The 19,687-nt window shown below is 42.1% G+C and overlaps 1 protein-coding gene across 6 annotated transcripts in view; it reads right to left on the bottom strand.

Annotated features, from left to right (window-relative positions):
- LRP6 (LDL receptor related protein 6) overlaps positions 1 to 19,687 on the bottom strand; it is a 199,738-nt gene that overhangs the window by 170,392 nt on the left and 9,659 nt on the right. For 3 of the 6 annotated variants that reach the window (XR_006173338.2, XM_042845766.2, XM_042845830.2), the window contains exon 2: positions 16,505 to 16,898. The exons of 1 other annotated variant lie outside the window; for it this stretch is intronic. Coding sequence is in view for 2 of the 5 variants with exons in the window: in XM_042845766.2 (XP_042701700.1) it covers positions 16,505 to 16,898 (394 nt within the window). In the remaining 3 variants the exon portion in view is untranslated. Of the gene's footprint in view, positions 1 to 16,504; positions 16,899 to 17,910; positions 17,970 to 19,687 lie in introns of those variants that run through there. 2 more of the 6 variants (XM_065584027.1, XM_065584017.1) reach the window with 2 other exon arrangements.

The following is a 19,687-nucleotide window of genomic DNA, read 5'->3' on the forward strand; positions in this document are numbered from 1 at the left end:
TCTAGCTTAATGCATACTGCTGCTTTTCCTCATTTCTGATGGCTTCTAAAAACACAGCACACCACGTGTGCTACAAAGGACTTAAAGAGATACGAGCCTGTTCCCACACACTACAATTACTTGAACCAGCCAGGGTCTTTAGTGTTGCTGTGAGCAACAGCAACAAGGTGGCTTATTACGCTTCCCTTCTCAAGGAATTTGGAGAACTCTGTGGTTGGGGTATCTCCACTTCCATCCTTTCCTTTTTAATTCTAAAGCCCCATCACAGACATGCAAGTGACCAAGTTTATGGAAACACACAAAATGGTTCACTGTGTTGTATGTTATCCCAACAACGTAGTCCCTGTAATGTACAACATCTGTGCTTTAATAAACTGCTGCTTACACGAATAATTGCTATGAATTTTATTGAGCTAAGGGGTCACATGCTTCTTAGCTGAGTAGGCTGAGCTCACTGCATGCACCAGGGGCTCTTTGCACCACTGCATTCCTGCCCCCACAAGCTGCCTCTCTGATCCATCCCATCCTCCTCTATATCAGGGACTGCCTGCAACTCCCCTCACTCTCCCACCTACCAGGGTTTTGTGTGTCCCCTTTCCTCCCAAACCAGGGTCCCCCATTCTCCCCTCCATTTCAGCAATTCTGTGTGCACCACCATCTTCTCTCAAACTCTTCATTCTGCCCATGGCAGGGGCTCTATGTGCCCCCACATTCCAAGGTCCCCCATTCCCCCCTCCAAGCAGCCAGGGACTGTGTGCATTCCCCCCCACCCCACCCCTTTCCCTCCTCCACTACTATTTCTTCTTTCTGTTTGGGAGATAAATCACTGAGGGTGTCAACATGATAAACTGTATTAGGAGAACAAGCAGAGAGGAGATGGAAGCATTGTTGTGCTGGAAGGTGTTAACTGGTGCCATCAGTTTTTTGATCTATATACAATTGCTTGAAAACGGTGGCTGTGTTAAAAAGCTGGCAAGGCAGAATGTCTCTCTCATTTCCCTCCCTTTCTGCTTGACAATTTTACCCAAAAATCAAGAGGATTTTGGTCACTAATGCCGAGAACATTCCCAAAATTTCAGGATGTGGCATTTTCTTTTCTGTATCGTTATCAATTTTATCAGCTCCACCCAGTATTAAGCCATTACCATTGCTAACATTTCTTTTGTTCCTAGTATGAAAAACGCCATCTTGGTGTCCTTAGCCCTATTAGCCATGAATTTTTCCGACAACTGTAGATTCTCTTATCAATTTTCCACATTTCATAATATCTACTCTACACAGATTCTATTTCCTTTTCCATATGTTATATATTGCTTTATTATTATTTCTAATCACTGCCTTCATTTCACCACTGAACCACGGTGCAATTTTAGCCAGTGTTGTCCTCTTTCTCGATTGTGGCCATCTAATAAATTCTTCTCTAAGTCTTCCCAATCTTCTTTCACATTTTTCTATTTAACGTTTTCCTCTCAATCAATTTTGCTCATAATTTTGCCCAGCTTTGGGAAATTAGCCCTTCTGAATTTAAAAGTACATACGTTACTGGTTTGGATTGTCCTCTGTTTCCTCCTACTTACTCATGATCATTGGCCTGTAGTCAACCACCAACTTCCAGTCCAGTGATTAATTCATCTTCATGAGGTCCAAAAGAGAGAGCTACCCTCCTGTTGGGTGCAATATCTTTTAGATTAGAAAATCATCTGTACCTTTTAGAAACTCTAATGATGTTTTATTGCTGGCTGCATGAGACCTCCAGCATGTCTTTTTCATACTGAATTCCCATATGACACCATCATTTTTCTTTCCACACATTACAGACAGGGTGTTTAATGAGTAACTCATCCTGTTCTCTGGTTTGATTCAGTGGTCTGTAATAGACACTCACCAATACTCTCCTGAGTGGTGTTAGTTAGCACACTGATCTATATGCATTCAAGATCCTGAGTTATCAATAACCCTAAAACAGATAATGGTGTCTTTAATGCTGAGTGCCACCACCACCCTACTTTTACCCACTCTGTTCTTCCTAAACAAGTTATAAACCCAGGGCAGCAGGTATAATAGGCCAGGGAAGACTAAGCCTCCCCTAAGCCAAGCCCTGGCCCCGCCCACGCTGCGCCATCTCCTCCAAGTTGGCTATAGCTCAGCTCTGGCCAGAGGCCAGTAGGTGGATGGTGCTGGCAGGTGGCCTGGTGCTGGGGTCGGCTGGGTGCCGGGACCTGGCTGGCAGCCCGGGACTCTTCAGCCATGGGGAGGCCTCGGGGCTGGGAGGGGGCTCCAGTGGGTGGGCTTGGGCGGAAGGGGCCGGGCCACGTGGCTAGCCTACCCAAAGGGGCAGGCTCACGTGCCGCCCATAGTTATAACAAATAATTTTAACATTCCAATTATGTGAGTCATCCCACCAGGTTTCAGTAATGACAATTATATCAAATTTCTCCTCACTGAAAACTTCCAAGTCCTCTTGCTTGTTACCCAGACTCCCAGCATTGGTGGCATAAGCAAGTGAGAAACTTATTCTCTTCACATGCTTTGTTACTTTAGTTTAGCAATTCTCAAAGTGTGAGTTGGGACCCCAAAGTGGATTGCAATATCATTTTAAAGGGTTTGCCAGGGCTGGCATTAGACTTGCTGGGGATGCAGCCAAAGCCTGAGGCCCACCACCCAGGGCTGAAGCCAAAGCCCGAGGGCTTCGGTGCTGGGGTTCAGGTTACAGGACCCTCACCTGGGACTGAAGCCCTTAGGCTTCGGCAGGGCTTAGGAGGGCTCAGGCTTTGGTCCCCCTCCCGGGGTCATGTAGCAACTTTTGTTGTCAGAAGTGGGTCACGGTGCAATGAAGTTTGAAAACCCCTGCTTTAGTTCAATTTGTGACATGATGAATTTGAGCTTGAACCACATTACTGTAATGCCCTCCCTACCTGCTCCAGCTAGCCTCCAACTAAGAAGATAATTTCCCACATCACCTCACTTGTTTGATACATTATTACAGCCCAATATTCCAGAATCCCAAACCCCCAGCCTCACACCAGTCACACAGCCAACAGTCCTGTCCCGGTGGCTGGTTGCTTCACACCCCAAGGACGACCAGTCAGGTATGTCCCCTGTAGTTTTCTGTTCCCTTCCTCCAGAGATAAGTATGGAAAAACCTGACTCGCTCAATGTCCAATAATGTTTTGATACTTCTAGCCTTGCTGACCACCTCTCCTGGCCCTCTTTCCCGTCAGACACAAATTACCAGTCCACTTCTTTGATAGCGACTCTCTCTAATTCCCTTATTGCTGATCCTTTCTGTTGTAGTGCCTATGGCAAGAATTTCCAAAGCTGGTTGCACGAGAAGCCTTCATTTTCTCAGTAGCTGAGCAGTGTTGAAACCTGTGCTTCCAGACCACGTATCTTCTCCTCCACTATGGCCACCAGCTTGCACTTCATACATCAGAAATCTTTTCCATATTCTGGCAGAAAGGACAACATAGAACATCGAAGGAAAGTCACAGCAGTTGTTCCCTTGTTATCCATATGTGTTACCTGGTGTACAGCCATACCTAAAACAGCAGTTACATTCTCTCTCTAAACTCCCTCCAAAACTCCCATTTGCTGCTCCTGTTCATCTGGCAACTGATTAATATACTAATCAGACTTGCTGCTCAGCTCCACACCCATACTAAAGGGAAGGATTAACCACTCAGACTTTAAACACTGCTTCTGTTCAAATATCCAAAGGTCACAGCCACGTGCCCCTCAGTGGAAAAAACAGACCTGCCTCACCTGGCTGTCTGTCCACAGACCCACAGTCCAGCCTCACCACTGTCACAGAGAACAAGCAACAGGCCAAACACACCACTCAACAAGTTCCTCTGCCGCCAAGCACAGGATCTGCAGCTTCTCCCTCTGAAACATCCCTGTTTGCTACTCCTCTTGCCTTGCTAAAGGGAACATGTGTTTTAGGAGGAAGGAAAGATGGCAACATGGGCCACAACTTTTTACAATGAGAAGGGGCCAGGGAGTGACTTGTCCAAGCTAATTCAGAACAATCCAATGGTCACAGGGACTTTTTTTTTTTTTTTTTTTTTTTTAATGTCACCGTGGGTTCTCAGCTCCCCACTGCCGGGAGCCCGGCTTCCCCAAGACAGCTGGGAGCTGAGAGCCCGGGGGGAGGGAAGCCAGGCTCCCACGGGCAGGGAGCCAAGAGCTTGGGGGGGGGAGGGGGAGAGAATCCAGGCTCCCGGGGAGCCGAAAGCCCGGGGTGCAGCCAGGCTCCTGGCAGGGAGTTGCATGTGGAGCTGAGAGTAGTCACTGTCCCTCTTAAGTCAGCGGAAGAACTCCTGGTGAGGATGCGCACCACGGATAAGAGGACAGTGTGGACATGAAACACTGCGGTAATTACTATGTTAGGTCTACTTAGTTTTCTAGTGTAGACATGCCCCTATTGTTCTTACAGTTAGGAAGTTTTTCTTGAGATTTAATCTAAATCTGCTATACTGTAGTTTGAACCCACTGCCTCTTGTCCTGCCCTCCAGGGCAAAAGAGAGCAACTCTTCATCATTTTTTTTGTGGCAGCCTTTCAAATATCTGAAGACTGCTATCATATCCCCACCTTAATCTCCTCTTTTACAAATGAAACATACTCAGTTCCTTCAACCTTTGCTCAGAGGGCTTGCATTCCATCCCTTTGATCATCTTTGTTGCTCACCTCCGGATCATTTCCAGCTTCTATACATCTTTTCTATACAATCAATGACCAAAATTGGATACAGTACTCCAGCTGAGGCCTAACCAGCGCCAACTAGAGTGGTACTATCACCTCCCATGACTTGCATGCTATGCCTCTGTTAATGCAACCTACAATTGCATTTGCTTTTTTTACAACAGAATTGCATTGCTGACTCATGTTCAGACTGTGATCCCTGAACTCCCAGATCCTTCTCAGCAGTGCTGCTGCCAAGCCAGGCTCCCCCCATTCTGTATTTGTGCGTTTGTTTTTTCTTCTCTAAGAGTAGCACCTTACATTTGCCTTTGTTGAATCTCATTTTGTTGTCTATAGCCCAGTTCTCCAATTTTCCAAGATCCCTCTGAAATTTAGCTCTATCCTCCAAAGTATCGGTAACCTCCCCTAGCTTTGTGTCATCTGCAAACTTGATCAGTATGCTCTCTTTACCTACATCCAGATCATTAATAAAGATGTTAAACAACACTGAACCCAAAACAGATCCCTGTGGAACCCAACTTGAGACTTCTCTCCAATCCAAAATCATTCCATTGATAGTTAGTCTTTTGTTTCTGGTTGTTTAACTAATTATGTAGCCACTTAAAGGTAGTTCTGTCAAGCCCGCATTTCTCCAGCTTACTTAACAGATTGTCATGTGGGACTGTGTCAAAAGGCTTGCTGAAGTCCAGTATATTATGACCACTGCATTCCCCCTATCCACCAAATCAATTACCCTGTCAAAGAAGGAAATCAAGCTGGCATGGCATGATTTCTTCCTGGTAAATCCATGCTGGCTGCTAGTGATCATGCCTTCATCTTCCAGATATTCGCAAATTCAATGTTTTATACATTGCTCTAGTAGCTTCCCAGGTATCAAAGTCAGCCTGACTAGTCTATAAGTTTCCTGGCTCCTTCTTTTTCCCCTTTTTAAAGATGGGGACTACTTTAGCCCTTCTTCAGTCTTCTGGGACCTCTCCTGTCATGTACGCATTTGTAACTATTAATACCAGTGGCGCAGAGATTTCTTCAGCTAATTCAGTCAGTACTCTTTACTAAATCATGTTAGTTATAACTTGTTCACCAACCCATTTTAAAAATTCAACCTGGCTTCATAGTCTAGACTTTCCTCAGAAGTTAGTTGTAATTGTAGGGATTGAAAGCAGGAATAAAACATGAGCATAAGCATATCACCAGGGGCAATTTATGCAAAACAGAAATTACTATTTTGGTTTAAATATTTAACCTAAGTTATTGAGCAAACACTGCATGTAAACATCTCAAGTTTGTATTAACTTTTATGTTCAGTTGACAGTTATTTTATTAATTTATATATCCTTATCACCACAGCAACTAGGTGCACTGAATGCAAAACATTTCAAACAAACAAGTTATTTTGAAGGTGACTTTATTTGATAGCTGCCACATGTCTTAACCCAAAGGCCTTCTAGAACCAAAACGAGTGGGCTTTACATCATCTTGCACATTTTCTGGGAGGAGATGTGTGCAGATTTGAGCAGGTGATAAAGAAGGGAATTCATCTTAAAATGTCTAAAGTAGTATTAAATTACATTATTATTATTGTACTGATTTATAACTGTGTATAACGATTTGCTAGTAAGTCAGATTTTTTAAAACTACAAAAGCAAGTTATCGACACACCTTTGTATTTTATATTGGGAAATTAAGTTACTTTTTAAAAAGCCATCTTCAAGGTCTGAACAATAGAATTGTTTTCTTTCTTCTAAGAGTTTAGTGTACAGCGACCTAGAAACATTCTGGCAATTGACTAGAAATCAGAGGCAAATACAAATTCACATATTGCATATCCCGCGCCACACAGTGTCTTCTGAAAAAAATACTTTCAAGTTTGACATCAATGGATTTTCTACCAATTACAGAAATGTTAGGACCCAACTTCCCTCAATACAGTTTATCAAGACAATCAGTGTGAAATTGCTGAACTCCAAATATGTAGTGTGGCTTTGCCTACACTAGAGAGCTGAATCGTTGGTAAATCAACCAGTTCAAGTAGTGTGCTTGCATCAGCCATGAAGAATTGGTTTACCACTGTATAGCCACATTAGAATTGTCCTTAACAGTTTTGATGGCAAGATATTCTCACTATGTATCTCACTGTTCCTCTCTTGGCTTCCAGAATCAATGCATTCTGGGATATTTACCAGCTGCCTACTGGTGAGCCATGGTACAGCAGTGGTAGCACTAGTTGAACCATTTCAATTTCTGTGTCCATGCTAACACTAAATTAATTCAGGCTCAACCAGTTAAGTTTTAATCAGTTATTATGCCTGTTAAAAAAGTAGTCTTTTCTAACCAGTTATAGGCAGGGTGGACAACAATCATGATTTACAAAATAAAATTGATTTCTTAAATTTAAATTAGGGCTGTCAAGGGATTTTAAAAATTAATCACTATTAATCACACGATTAAAAAAAATAATTGTGATTAATCGCACTGTTAAATAACAATATTTAAATATTTTTGGATGTTTTCTACATATTCAAATACTGATTTCAATTACAACACAGAATATAAAGCATACAGCACTCATTTTATATTATTAATTACAAATATTTGCACTGTAAAAAAGAAACAAAAGAAATAGTATTTAAATTCACCTCATACAAGTTCTGTAGTGCAATCTCTATCATGTAAGTTGAATTTACAAATGTAGAACTATATAGCACAGGAGGAGGGTCCAGGAGGACGGGGAGTGATGACAGAGGAGGGAGCCAGCAAAGATTTGTGCAGGAGGAGGGTGAGGGAGGTGTCTTGGTGCTGCTTTTGGAAAGGTGGTTTCTGGTACGGGGCTTGTCAGGCTCACCTCCTTTTACTGAGCTAGATGGGCTCCCTTCAGCCCAGCGAGCCACTGTTCGCAAGGGAGGATGGATTTTACCTCAGGGTCTTGGCATGCGGCAGGGGAGGAGAGACTGGTGTAGGGAGGCTGGCCAGGGGCAATGGGGCACAGCAGGGTCAAGATCCCTACTTCTCTGCCGGAGCCGGGATGGGAGCCTCTTCCCACCTTCTCAAGGCATACTGGGTTACTGCGCCTGACTGGACGCTATCAGGTCCCCCCGCAGCCAATGCCTCCCTCCCTGCCCAGAGGTATGTGATTAACAAGGTTAAAAAATTAACACATTTTGTTTTTAAGTTAGTCACAGGCATTAACTGCAATTAATTGACAGCCCTAATTTAAATCAAAATTTTTATTTACACGTTACTAGTTCTTTACTTTCTTTCCACTTTATTCATGTTAGATTGCTACATGGATGCTTTGTGCTTGTTTCTTTAATTAGTTTCCTAATTGTTAGTATGGGGGGGGGGAGAGAAAATCTCTGAACTTTGAAATTCTAAGAAGTGTCACACTTAAAATGCTCATTTGTACTGAAAAAGGCAAATCCAGCACCTCATTAAACATTATTTCTATGAGAACAGCACAGACCCCAACACAAAATCGACAAGCAGGTAGCGTGTGCTATAGTAGCAACTCACATCACCTTCTAAAATACTCAACTTCCACAAGTCAAGAAAACTGAAGCGCTTCTACCAGGCCACACTTGGGTTTCTAAGATACCTAGCAGCTTTGCCTAACTAGAGAGTCACAGACCACTGCACACCCAATGAGAGAGAGAGAGACACATACACACATAAGAAGCTGCTGACAGCGTTGGCAGCAGAAGGGGGTGCCAGAAATTCTCCTGCCTGCAGCAATTGGGGAGAAGGGGATGGTAGAGAGTGGGGGAGGAGTAACGGGGGTGGGGTGCAACAGATAAGGGGCTGGGGGAGGGAGGCCCACTTCAGACATCATCCAGCCCCTTCATTCAGAGTGGCTGTGCTCTTTAGCCTCCATCCAGTTACTCATATGCACATAGGAGCCTAACTTTACACAAGTATCAGGGGGTAGCCGTGTTAGTCTGTATCTACAAAAACAACAAAGAGTCTGGTGGCACCTTAAAGACTAACAGATTTATTTGGGCATAAGCTTTCGTGAGTAAAAACCTCTGCATCCGAAGAAGTGAGGTTTTTACTCACGAAAGCTTATGCCCAAATAAATCTGTTAGTCTTTAAGGTGCCACCAGACTCTTTGTTGTTTTTGTAACTTTACACAGCTATTGTAGAAAACCTTGGCTTGTGTATGTGTATAAAAAAAGTTCAGTTTGTTATTGTATTGAAGGTCTAAATAACTTTTCACTGTTAACATTTTTGAAACTATAAAACAAAAATTGGTTTAATGTTATGCCACTCAGGTAAAAAGTTCATATACATGCTTAACTTTAAGGACATAAGCTATGAGACTAGTCATGCAAATAAATTTACATACATGCTTAAGGGCTTGTCTACACATTTATTCCTGAATAAATGCCATATGTGGACATTCTTATTCCAGATTAAGGCCACCTTTTTTCCAAATTAATTTACTCCAACACCTTGGAAGTGGATTAATCTAAATGAGAAAAAGTTACTCTCATTCCACTTTATTTGACTTGTACCTTCTTACAATAGTCACTTTACCCCATCACTGAGGTGACATATCTTGAAAATGTACATGTATGCCTAGTCTTCACTAGAAAAATGAATCCACTTAAAGACATTACAAGGTTTAGAGAACACTTTGCTCATGCATACCAATGCCTCAAATGGTATACAAAAATTGCATACTAAAAATTACTACTTCAGTTAAACGTATATGCATCCGAAGAAGTGGGCTGTAGTCCACGAAAGCTTATGCTCTAATAAATTTGTTAGTCTCTAAGGTGCCACAAGTACTCCTGTTCTTCTTTTTACTTCAGTTAAAATGTTTAGTTCTAACTTATTGAGCAAGCACTATGTTGAAACATCATGTACAGTACAGACCCGTTTACGTGCGGATGTCGGGAGTCAAGCCGTCACGACCGTGTGTTAACGGACTGTGGATTAAGAGGGCCATGCTGAAATATCTTAAGATATCTATATACATCTAGGATTACAGACGTATTCACAGTGTCCCAAATACTGCAGGCCTATCTGTTAACGGCGCTTTGCAAGAATATAAATTCAAATGTGTAATCTAATAAAAACATTACTACTACTACGCAGGGGGGAAAGTAACTCAGGACACTTACTGGTACAGTGCGGGGGCAGCTCTGGCTCCCAGAAGGGGCAGGGTCTCGGGTAGAATAGGCGGGGCTAGGGGGTCAGCATTCCCCAGCCAGCCCGCCCTTCCAGGGCGCCTGGTCCACGCCACTCGGGGTTCGCGTAGCGATTTAAAGGGCCCAGGGCAGCTGCTCCCTTAGCCCCCCCCACCCGTCAGCGGATGAGGGGGGGCCAAAAGGGGCAGGGACCTTAAAGCGCTGCAGGGTCCTTTGCCACGGCAGCGCTTTAACGTTGCTGCGCCCCTCCACGCCCATCGGCGACCCAGCACTGCTGCGGCAAAGGACCCTGCAGCGCTTTAAGGTCCCTACCAGCAGGGCCGCCGACCGGGGGGGGGAAGACGACGACTGGGCAGCGCTTTAAGAACAGTCCTTTGTCGCAGTGCTTTGAGGTTGCTGCCCCTCCCCCCCCAATCGGTAAAGACATACAACACGTTTCCGCTCCGCCCTTCCTGTCGATTTCTATGTCAGTGAGTTAGTGAGCAAATCTGTAGCACTACATAGCAAGTTCCTGTACCGCACGTTAACGAGTCTCGCGTGTTAAATAGGTAGCACTGGGAGGCATGGCGCTACCATGCATAAATGGGTCTGTACTGTATTATGTAGTGCTGTTTTAGCCATGTTGGTCCCAGGATACTGGAGAGACAAGATAGGTGAGGTAATACCTTTTATTGGACCAACTTCAGTTGATGCAAGAGATAAGCTTTTGATTTTACACAGAGCTCTTCTTCAGGTTTGACTTCTGTCCTCTGTCTATTGGTATATTACTAAATTTATGTAGCCCTTTTCTCCCCAGGGAAATGACTCCAATAACCAAATCAATAAGATTTAAATCAATAAGATAAATAACTGATTTAAATCAGGATGAGGCTTTACAAAATTAATTTGAAAATGTGCAATTTTAAATTAAAACTTATAAATACTAGGTTTTGTGTGTCGATGCCCCTACTGGTAGGATATCTTATATGAAATTTACTGCACTGCTAAAAACAAAACCACAAAAATTTTAACATTTAAGACCCTAATCTTGCAAACATTAATTAGTAGAGAAACCTTTAAAGTTATTCTGAATATGGAAGAGTATGAACTTAAAGCAGAATAGGTATTTTGGAATAACTCTAATGTAAACCTGGCATACGTGTTCATTGGCAAGATCTGTCACCTCAGTGACAGCACCAAAATGACTGTTATAAAGAAGATACAACACAAAAAAAGAGTTCAGAAAATATTACCAATGGGTAACTGGCCACTTAACAAGATGAGACAATCCCAAGGAAACTAGTAAAAATCATAGTCCTCACTACCTTTTATGGCATATGATCTATAACATATGTAGAGAGTGACACTGTAGTCAAACATAATTTGAGTCAATAAAGAGGAACACATGCGATAACTGGAGAAGTATCATATGCAAATTGGAGCATGAGAAAAATCACTCCCTTTCTTCAGAGGAGGTTTAAACTTAAGAGCTTCCCCCAACACATTACATCTAGAAATCAACCTACATTGTCATGAAAAACAGTATATTATTACTCTTTGTACTCTGTCACCCATTAATTGAAAAATCTTTACAAAGTGAACTGATTACATAGTTTTACTTAAGAGTTTATTCACTAGCAATTATTTTAACTCTAGAGTTAGTTGAATTAAAAAAATACCACTGAAATGTAAGACATTAGTCCAGGGGTCTCAAACTCAAATGACCACAAGGGCCACATGAGGACTAGTGCATTGGCCCGAGGGCCACATCACTGACACCCACCCCTTGCTACCCCCGGCCCAGCCCTCACTCCACCCCTTCCATGAGGCCCCGCCCCTGCCCTGCCTCTTCCTGTCCCTTCCCTGCCCCCATTCCAACCCCTTCCCCAAAGTCCTCACCCCAACTCTGCCCCCTCCCTGCCCCCAGGGAGTACAGGAGGGGTGTGGGGTGTGATGGGGGCTCAGGGCAGGGAGTTGGGGTGCAGGAGGTGTGCAGCATATTGCAGGGGGCTCAGGGCAGGGAATTGGGGTGTGGGGTGCAGGAGTGGTGAGGGGTGCAGCAGGGGGTTGGGGTTCAGGGTGCAGCAGGGGGCTCCAGACAAGGAGCTGGGGTGCGGGAGGGTGTGGGATGTGGCAGGGGGCTCCAGACAGGGAGCTGGGGTGCAGGAAGGGTGCGGTGTGCGATTGGGGGCTCAGGGCAGGGAGTTGAGGTGCAGGAGGTGTGCAGCATATGGCAGGGGGCTCAGGGCAGGGAATTGGGGTGTGGGGTGCAGGAGGGTGAGGGGTGCAGCAGGGGGTTGGGGTTCAGGGTGCAGCAGGGGGCTCCGGACAGGGGGCTGGGGTGCAGGAGGGGTGCGGGGTGTGATGGGGGCTCAGGGCAGGGAATTGAGGTGTGGGGTGCAGCAGGGGGTCGACATGTAGGGTGCAGCAGGGGGCTCAGGGCAGGGAGTTGGGGTGCAGGGTGTGGCAGGGGGCTCAGGGCAGGGAGTTGGGGTGCAGGCTCCGGCCCGGTACCGCTTACCTAGAGCGGCTCCAGGGTGGCAGCACCACGCACCGTGGCCAGGGTAGGCTCCCTGCTTGCCTACCCTGGCCCCGCTCCGCTCTGCTCCGCTCCAGGAAGCAACCGGAGTCCCCGGGGGGGACGGCGCCATGTGCTACTCTTGCTCCTCCAGGTACCTCCCCCCAAGCTCCCATTGGCCACAATTCCCCGTTCCCAGCCAATGGGAGCTGCGGGGGGCAGTGCCTGGAAGCGAGAGCACGGAGCCCTCTACTTCCCCCCACCCCCCCACAGCCTGGGGCTGCAGGGACATAGTTCCAGCCGCTTCAGGGAGCAGTGTGGGGCTCACGGCGCCATGGGGTAGGCAGAGGGGCGGGGGGGCGCACGGGCGGGGGGAGCTTGTTTGAGACCCCTGCATTAGTCAGAGCTTCCAGAGGACACAAAGTTCCTTTTCACCTCACAGTATACCTAGAAGCGAGAAAAGCTAGCTGGTCTTGGTAACACTTTTCTTGAGACTATATGACCAACTTTGTGGTGTTGATTTTTTTGTTATAAAACTAAAAAAATTTTGTCTACACAAACATTTTTATACATTATCATCAACTGCACCGCTATTAAGAACAGCTTAAGTTTTAATGCAGGTCAAACAAAATACACAATTCCAGAAAGGTAGATTGGGACTTGGTCAAAGATAATTTTTTGAAACAGTATTGAAAACTCCCACTGATTTCCAAATTACTAGAATATCCCTTTCCCCTCCCTCCAAACCACACATACAGTTTATTCCACTGCCAGAAAGATGAAAAATAACTGTGTCAAATAATAAATTGCAGCATGTGAAATGAAAACTAGGGCAATTGGGGGTAGGGGAGATTTGTTTTGAGAACTGTAGTTTAAAAACTCAAAAATCCTATTACAATTTAACTTCTATTAAATGGGGCACTGCCAAGAAGTCATGATGCAACAGCTAAATGCAATTTAATTGCTTTAACTGCACACAAACATTCAATTTAGTCCTTTTTTGCCTTTTTTTTTAAATATATAAACACCTTTCACTACCTAATTCAGCTTGACCAGAAAGCCAGAATGGTCAATATCACTTTTCTGTTCCCAAGGTATTAACATGAAGGTTCGCAACACTGCCAGAGAAATTAAAAAAAAAAAAAAAAAAAAGGTTTTGCTAAAATCAGAAACTTGTTATATGTGCCACTTTATATTAGATGGATTTATTAATGTTACGAAAAGGGTCATTATGCATTAACTGATTTTTTCATTAAGCCCTATGTAATTGCCAAGACATTTCTTTTTAAATTGCAAACATTTACAGATTATTTAATTTGGAGTGAGAAACAGCTGTGTATAAAAAGAGCCACAGGCTGGGATTCCAAGGCGAAGTGACTGCTTTGTTTTTCAAGTTCTAGATTTTACTGTTAGCAGCGAAGAGGACTAAGAACAGCAGCCTGATTCCACACACCAGCTGATGGACACAAAGATAAAACTCCCAGACAGCACACTGGTACTTCTATCTATGCAGTAATACATTAATAAATGCTACTGAACAGAAAAGATAGTTTTCATACTTTCTATATTCCCATCCCTGTGCTGATGCCACTCATCCTTAATGCTCACGAGAAGTTTTGACATATGATCAGTTTGCAAAAATGGCATCTCTCCAACAGATTTTAAAGAATAAAATTACTGCTAGTATTTTTCAGATTTTTAGACTGATCAATCTCTGCAAAATATTAAATAAATCACCATGAAACATGTCCTTTATTTCACAACTTACAACTTAGTTACTAGTATATCAATAAATCTCACCAAGAACAGTTTTATTGGAGAGTCAGAAGAGAGAATATTCCTTTATATTTAAAACTCAGTCTTTGAAAGGGTTCTTGTCTTGAACTTGTACTGACAAGAACTGTAGTAAGATTTGGAAATGTTTTCTTGCCTTTCAATTACGTGAAGATTTAAATTAAAAATGGAAAGATTGTGATCAGAGAATAAACTATTAATTAGGCCCTTAGGAGTCAGACTTTCGGAAAGGTTATGGAAAGCACTTCTGCCCATGTATAGTGGACTTGTCCTGATATTGCTTATTTTTGGTCTAATGGACCCCCGCAAAAAGTGTATCTTTGGCTCCTTCAATTTTTCTTTTTACAGTTCTACTCTCATGTAAACCTTGTGAGAAAATCTACGTACTCATCCAATTCTAGCCACCAAGAAAGTTATTGTGCATACTTGTACAATATGTATGCCTCTTGCAAAGCCCAATTTGTTGCTAAAGTTTGGTTTCTATTACTTTGGACAAAATTTCCCTTCCATTGCAAAACAAATTGCTAAACATGATTGCCGCACAGACACTATCTTTGACTAGCTCAACAGAAACCACACTAACCTTGACAAGCCACAAAAGCTTCCTAATTCTGTTTTTATAAAAATTTCATTCCTGATGTTCTGCATATGAATTCTAACTATTTTTATAAAGAAAACACTAATGTGATGTAGTGCAACCAACTGCTGGCAAACCTATCCCAAACATATTTGCCTTATTTTTCCCCTTCTCTTTTTTGGGTGGGCTTTATATTTTTATTTGCTTCCTTCAGTATTTTTATTGTTTTAGGGTTGCAGATAACTGGTGTATTAAGTTTATATTTCAGTGTCACAGTTTAAAAACTTTAAAAGCAATCAGTGGGCGGGGAGGAAAACTCCATCTTCTTTTTGCTGTTTACAACTGTGTCCATTTATTTCGAAACCTGTTGATATATGCGTGCGTGGAATGTGGAGAAAGTACTTTTATTATATCTTGTCCATAAGCCTCTCAAAATTATATGGGGAAAGAACTTTAAAAAAATTACAATTTAATCGATGAAGTTTAGTAATTAAATATGACAGCACATTTTACTATATAGATTCCTATACTTGCAAACCAAACTATGCCGTCAAATAAACTAAAAATGAGATTGCTTCTCTTTAAAATTGTAGTATGGCTATAAGAACAAATTCAAAACCAGCAACCAAAGCATCCAACATTCTACCCAACAATACCCCCAAACATCTAAAACTGAGAAAGGTGCAGCAGAGACCCTTTTATAAAAGCACCCACTCTGTCGGTCTTCTTAATATTGCAGATACAGATCAAAACTTTCTTGCTCAGATAAAAAATAAACACTTTTTCAAATTTGTAAGCTACTCTGCATAATAGACCTTATTCAATTTTTAAGAAAATGAATGTTGGGTTAAGTGGGCCACTAGCTTATTGCACCAGTCTTTCACTTCTGGAGACCATCAGGTTTTAGAAAGATCACCACAAAGCAACCATGCATTTCGTGGACTCATCCTAAATTTCAGTGGACATTCATCTACATCACAAAACTACCATTGAATTTAGCATGCTTGATGGCCACCATTTAGGAGAGGCCCTCAAAAGGGAATAAACAGAGAGTACTGCAAGTCATGACTAAGGTCCACTACCAGACCTTGAGATGGGAGTTAAGAAGAAGAAAGCTTATAGTATGCCTAGCCTTAGCCAGTTCTACTGCATCACTGTTTTTATTACAACAGAATTTCCCAACAGCACTAGGGTCAGATGTTTGCAATAAATGTATTTTCTAATTGAGTGCTGAAACCTCTCTCTCAACATTATTATTTTTGGTTTTTCTCACTTATTACAATGTTACCACTATATTGTAACAAAAATGCTGAATAACTTTTTTTTTGTCTTTGCTCAGACTACAGCAGCAATGCAGTATATTACAGCTCCATAGGCAGGTGTTGGCTTTACAAACAGACATCATCTGTTATCACATGTTAATCAGAACCAAATGAATTATCATCCTCTGCACTGCTACTAGAACAACAAGAATAGTTTCTTCTCACATATTTGCTTGCACATCTGATGTTTTTAAACAGAGACAGTTGTTGTTTAGACAGCAAGCCACCTACACATACACAAAAATATCAGCAATATTGCAGATTATTATTTTCACATCTCACAGTAAGTGCAAGAAAAACAAGACCACCATCTGGTATGCAAACTGGCTTAGGACAGTACCATATTTAAAGGTCACAGCATAACTGGGAATATTCAGATCTCTTTAATAAGCACGCTGAATTTCAATAATTAATGACCAAGACATGCCAAAGATTTAAAAAAAAAAAAAACAACCAAAGACTTACCCTCTTGCAGGATCTAAGGCTATTGCTCTGGGCTGATCCAATTCTTGCCAAAATAAAACTTTTCTCAAAGATCCGTCTAAATTGGAAACTTCAATCCGATTTGTTTCAGAATCCGTCCAGTATAGTTTCTCTCCCAGCCAATCGCATGCCAACCCGTCAGGTGACAAAAGCCCAGAAATGACCACATTCTGTACACTCCCAGTTTTGTTAAATTCTGTTCGCTTAATGGCTTCTTCGCTTACATCACTCCAGTATATCAACCCCCGGACAAACACAAAGTCCACTGCGGCTGCATCTTCCAAACCACCCACTACAACTGTAGCGTTCTCTTTCCCATTTGCAGCATCCACCAATCGCAGATCACGTCGGTTTGCATACAGCAGCAGCGGTGCAGCTTTAGGTGGGGGGGAAAAATGACATACATTAATGTAAGTCAGGCTATTACAATTTAAGGCATTAGTAGTTTCACAGACATGGTATAAAAGGGCTAATTCAATGATTCCAGAAAAGGCAGCCTTTGGAAGTTAACTAGATAACCCGAAGTCACAGTTTCAAATCTCAGCAAGATCCTCTCAGCTCTTTCAAAGGAGATAAATTACTAACATGCCGCTCACTATCCTACGGTGTGTGTAGTTCAGATAAGATGTTCAAAAAAGAAAACAGGTCTCAATACATTCATTGAAGATCACATGGACACCTTTTCCTAGGAGAGTAGTGTTCAAACAGTATCTGAAGGGGAAACTGAGGCCAGTGTGCTGTGCACCATTTGCTCACTTGCTGCTGCCCTCCAATCTAAAGTAGGCTCCTTTTTAACAGTGTTGCACGTACACACTCTGAAGCAGCTTGGAATGAAAGACATTATATAAAATGTTAATTAGTACTAAAGCAAGGGGGAAAAGCAGAGCTACAAAAACTGTGTGAAGTCTTCTTTCAAACTGAGGCCCACCATGCCGTGTTTAGTTATCTGATCAAATGTCTTTTTTTTTTGCATCCTAGTTTGCCTACCACATACTTGTTTCTGTACAGTCGGTATAACTTGCATATGTAACCCACGAATATAACTACTGAAAGGAAGTAACCAAGAAAAGAGATGTTTTAAATGTAACATATCCATTTAATTATACTCAACCACCAGTATCACACTGCATCACGAACATTCTAGCAACATTTGTACTGAAATGGAAGTTAGTAAGAACAGGTTTTTAAAACAGAGAAACATCACAAACGAAATCCCCTTTTAAACTGCTATTACAAAATGCAATTAGCCTTCTCTATGGTTGCTCAGGTACTGTTGTGATGAAGGCACATAAAATACCTAGCTAGACACCAAGGTTGGTCCTCTAAACATATTCATATACATGCCATTATAACATTGCTATCAACTTAACAAAAAACTGTAGACTTACCTATAGCTGTAAGTTCCCTCTACAGGCTAAAGAAACCTGTTAGGTCACCAGAGAGAGGCCTGCATTTATGGAGTCAAAAATTGCACATGGTTTGATGACGGCCACTGCATCTGTATAGGTCTGCAGATTCTTACAAAGATAGCACTTTTGTTTCCAGAAAAGAGACTGTTCTTATATAAAAGGCTTACACTGAGTCTAGAAATCCAAGTGCCTGTTAAATTGATCTACACTTTAAAATGTCACCTCAGAAGTTAAGCTTTCTCAAGACTACTCATTGCATTTGTACCATACCATGTCCTTCAGAAACTCATATGTGGAGGGGGGTGAAGGGGACAGACTGGAAAATATTTTTTTTATTTTGTGTCAGGAACTGTATTTAAGTGTTCCCAAAAAAAAAATTAAATCAAATTTAAACTGTTAATTTTGTTTAGGTTCATTTTACAAACACTGCATAAAAATTTCCCTCACACCCAGTCATTTAGAGCTCCGCATAATATTGAATGTTTTTTTCTAACAAAGTCAGATTTCAAACTTAGCATCTTTATCTACCCACATTATTGATTTACAGCAAAATATTTAGTGCAGGCATAGTACTTCTATGTAAGTAGAGGAGGCATTTTTACAGAAAGAGAGGGGAATCCCATTTTAAGTAACAAATTTGTTACCTTATCTTTCTACCTTCCTTCCTCTTTCCCGCAAAAAAAAAGTCTAAAAAATTAATTTTAACGATTTAAAAGAAGGTTTCCCAAACTTTAGGTCTAAAGTTGTTTAGACAGGTCACAAGAAGTCACATACAAAAGAAAAAGGGGGGGAGGGGGGGCCCACATTTTCCAAAAACGTTATTCAACACTCTGAAAATGATAAATGGGAATGAACAAAATAATTATGTGTTCCTGTATGATTACCATGCTACCATAAACTGAGAAATTCAGCAAGTGGTACAGTGCAGTATATAAGTGCATACAGCAGAGTGACAGAACCGTTTCTAATAAGACAATATGCCCCGCGTTTGAATAAGGCAAATCCAGGCACAAACAAGTACAAGTTCCATTATTATGTACAACACGAAGTGAGAGTACCCAGGCACACAGCATGCACTGAATTGGAACACCAGGCATGTCAAGGGTAATCACGAAGGCACTGCTGAGTCTAACAGAACTGTATTGCATAGGTTGTTCATTCTTTGGGGGAGCTCAGTTCTGGCTGAGGAATGATTCTGAAAGATGTCCTTTTCGCAAAGTCATTCAAGTTATTTGAATTACACTTCAGAATGAAATCTGACTACAAGCATGAGACACAGTTTTACATAGACTGATTCAAAACCACAACTTGTAGTGCATTCTGTAGGGCTGGCTGGTGAGAGTATTAAACCTTCCAAGTTGTTGTGACATTTAGAAACCAGGCATCCATCAGCGAACAATAAATCTGAGGATTTTTTTTCCCTGAGAAAACTTGAAACTTTTAAGACGTCAACAAGACCTGATCACTCAAACTGGCAGCATCAATAGGAAATGCCCTTTAAGCATCTTATTGGGTACCCATTTGAATAAGATAGCAATAGAAAGGGAAAACTGTTGCAAAAAAATTCATCTTTCCCTGTGTAACTGACATGGGGTTTGTTTGGTTCTTTTAGGGACATAGGATCTGAAGAAGCTATCACACTGAAAAGCATGCCTTTATTCAAACAACACTCTTCTGTGCTTTATTAGAGACATGGCTGAAGATGTCCAAGAGGAACTGCTTTCAGAACACAGAAATAGCAGCAACTACTTAGCAA

Source organism: Chrysemys picta, chromosome 1 (assembly GCF_011386835.1).
Source record: "Chrysemys picta bellii isolate R12L10 chromosome 1, ASM1138683v2, whole genome shotgun sequence".
Lineage (NCBI taxonomy): Eukaryota > Metazoa > Chordata > Testudines > Emydidae > Chrysemys > Chrysemys picta.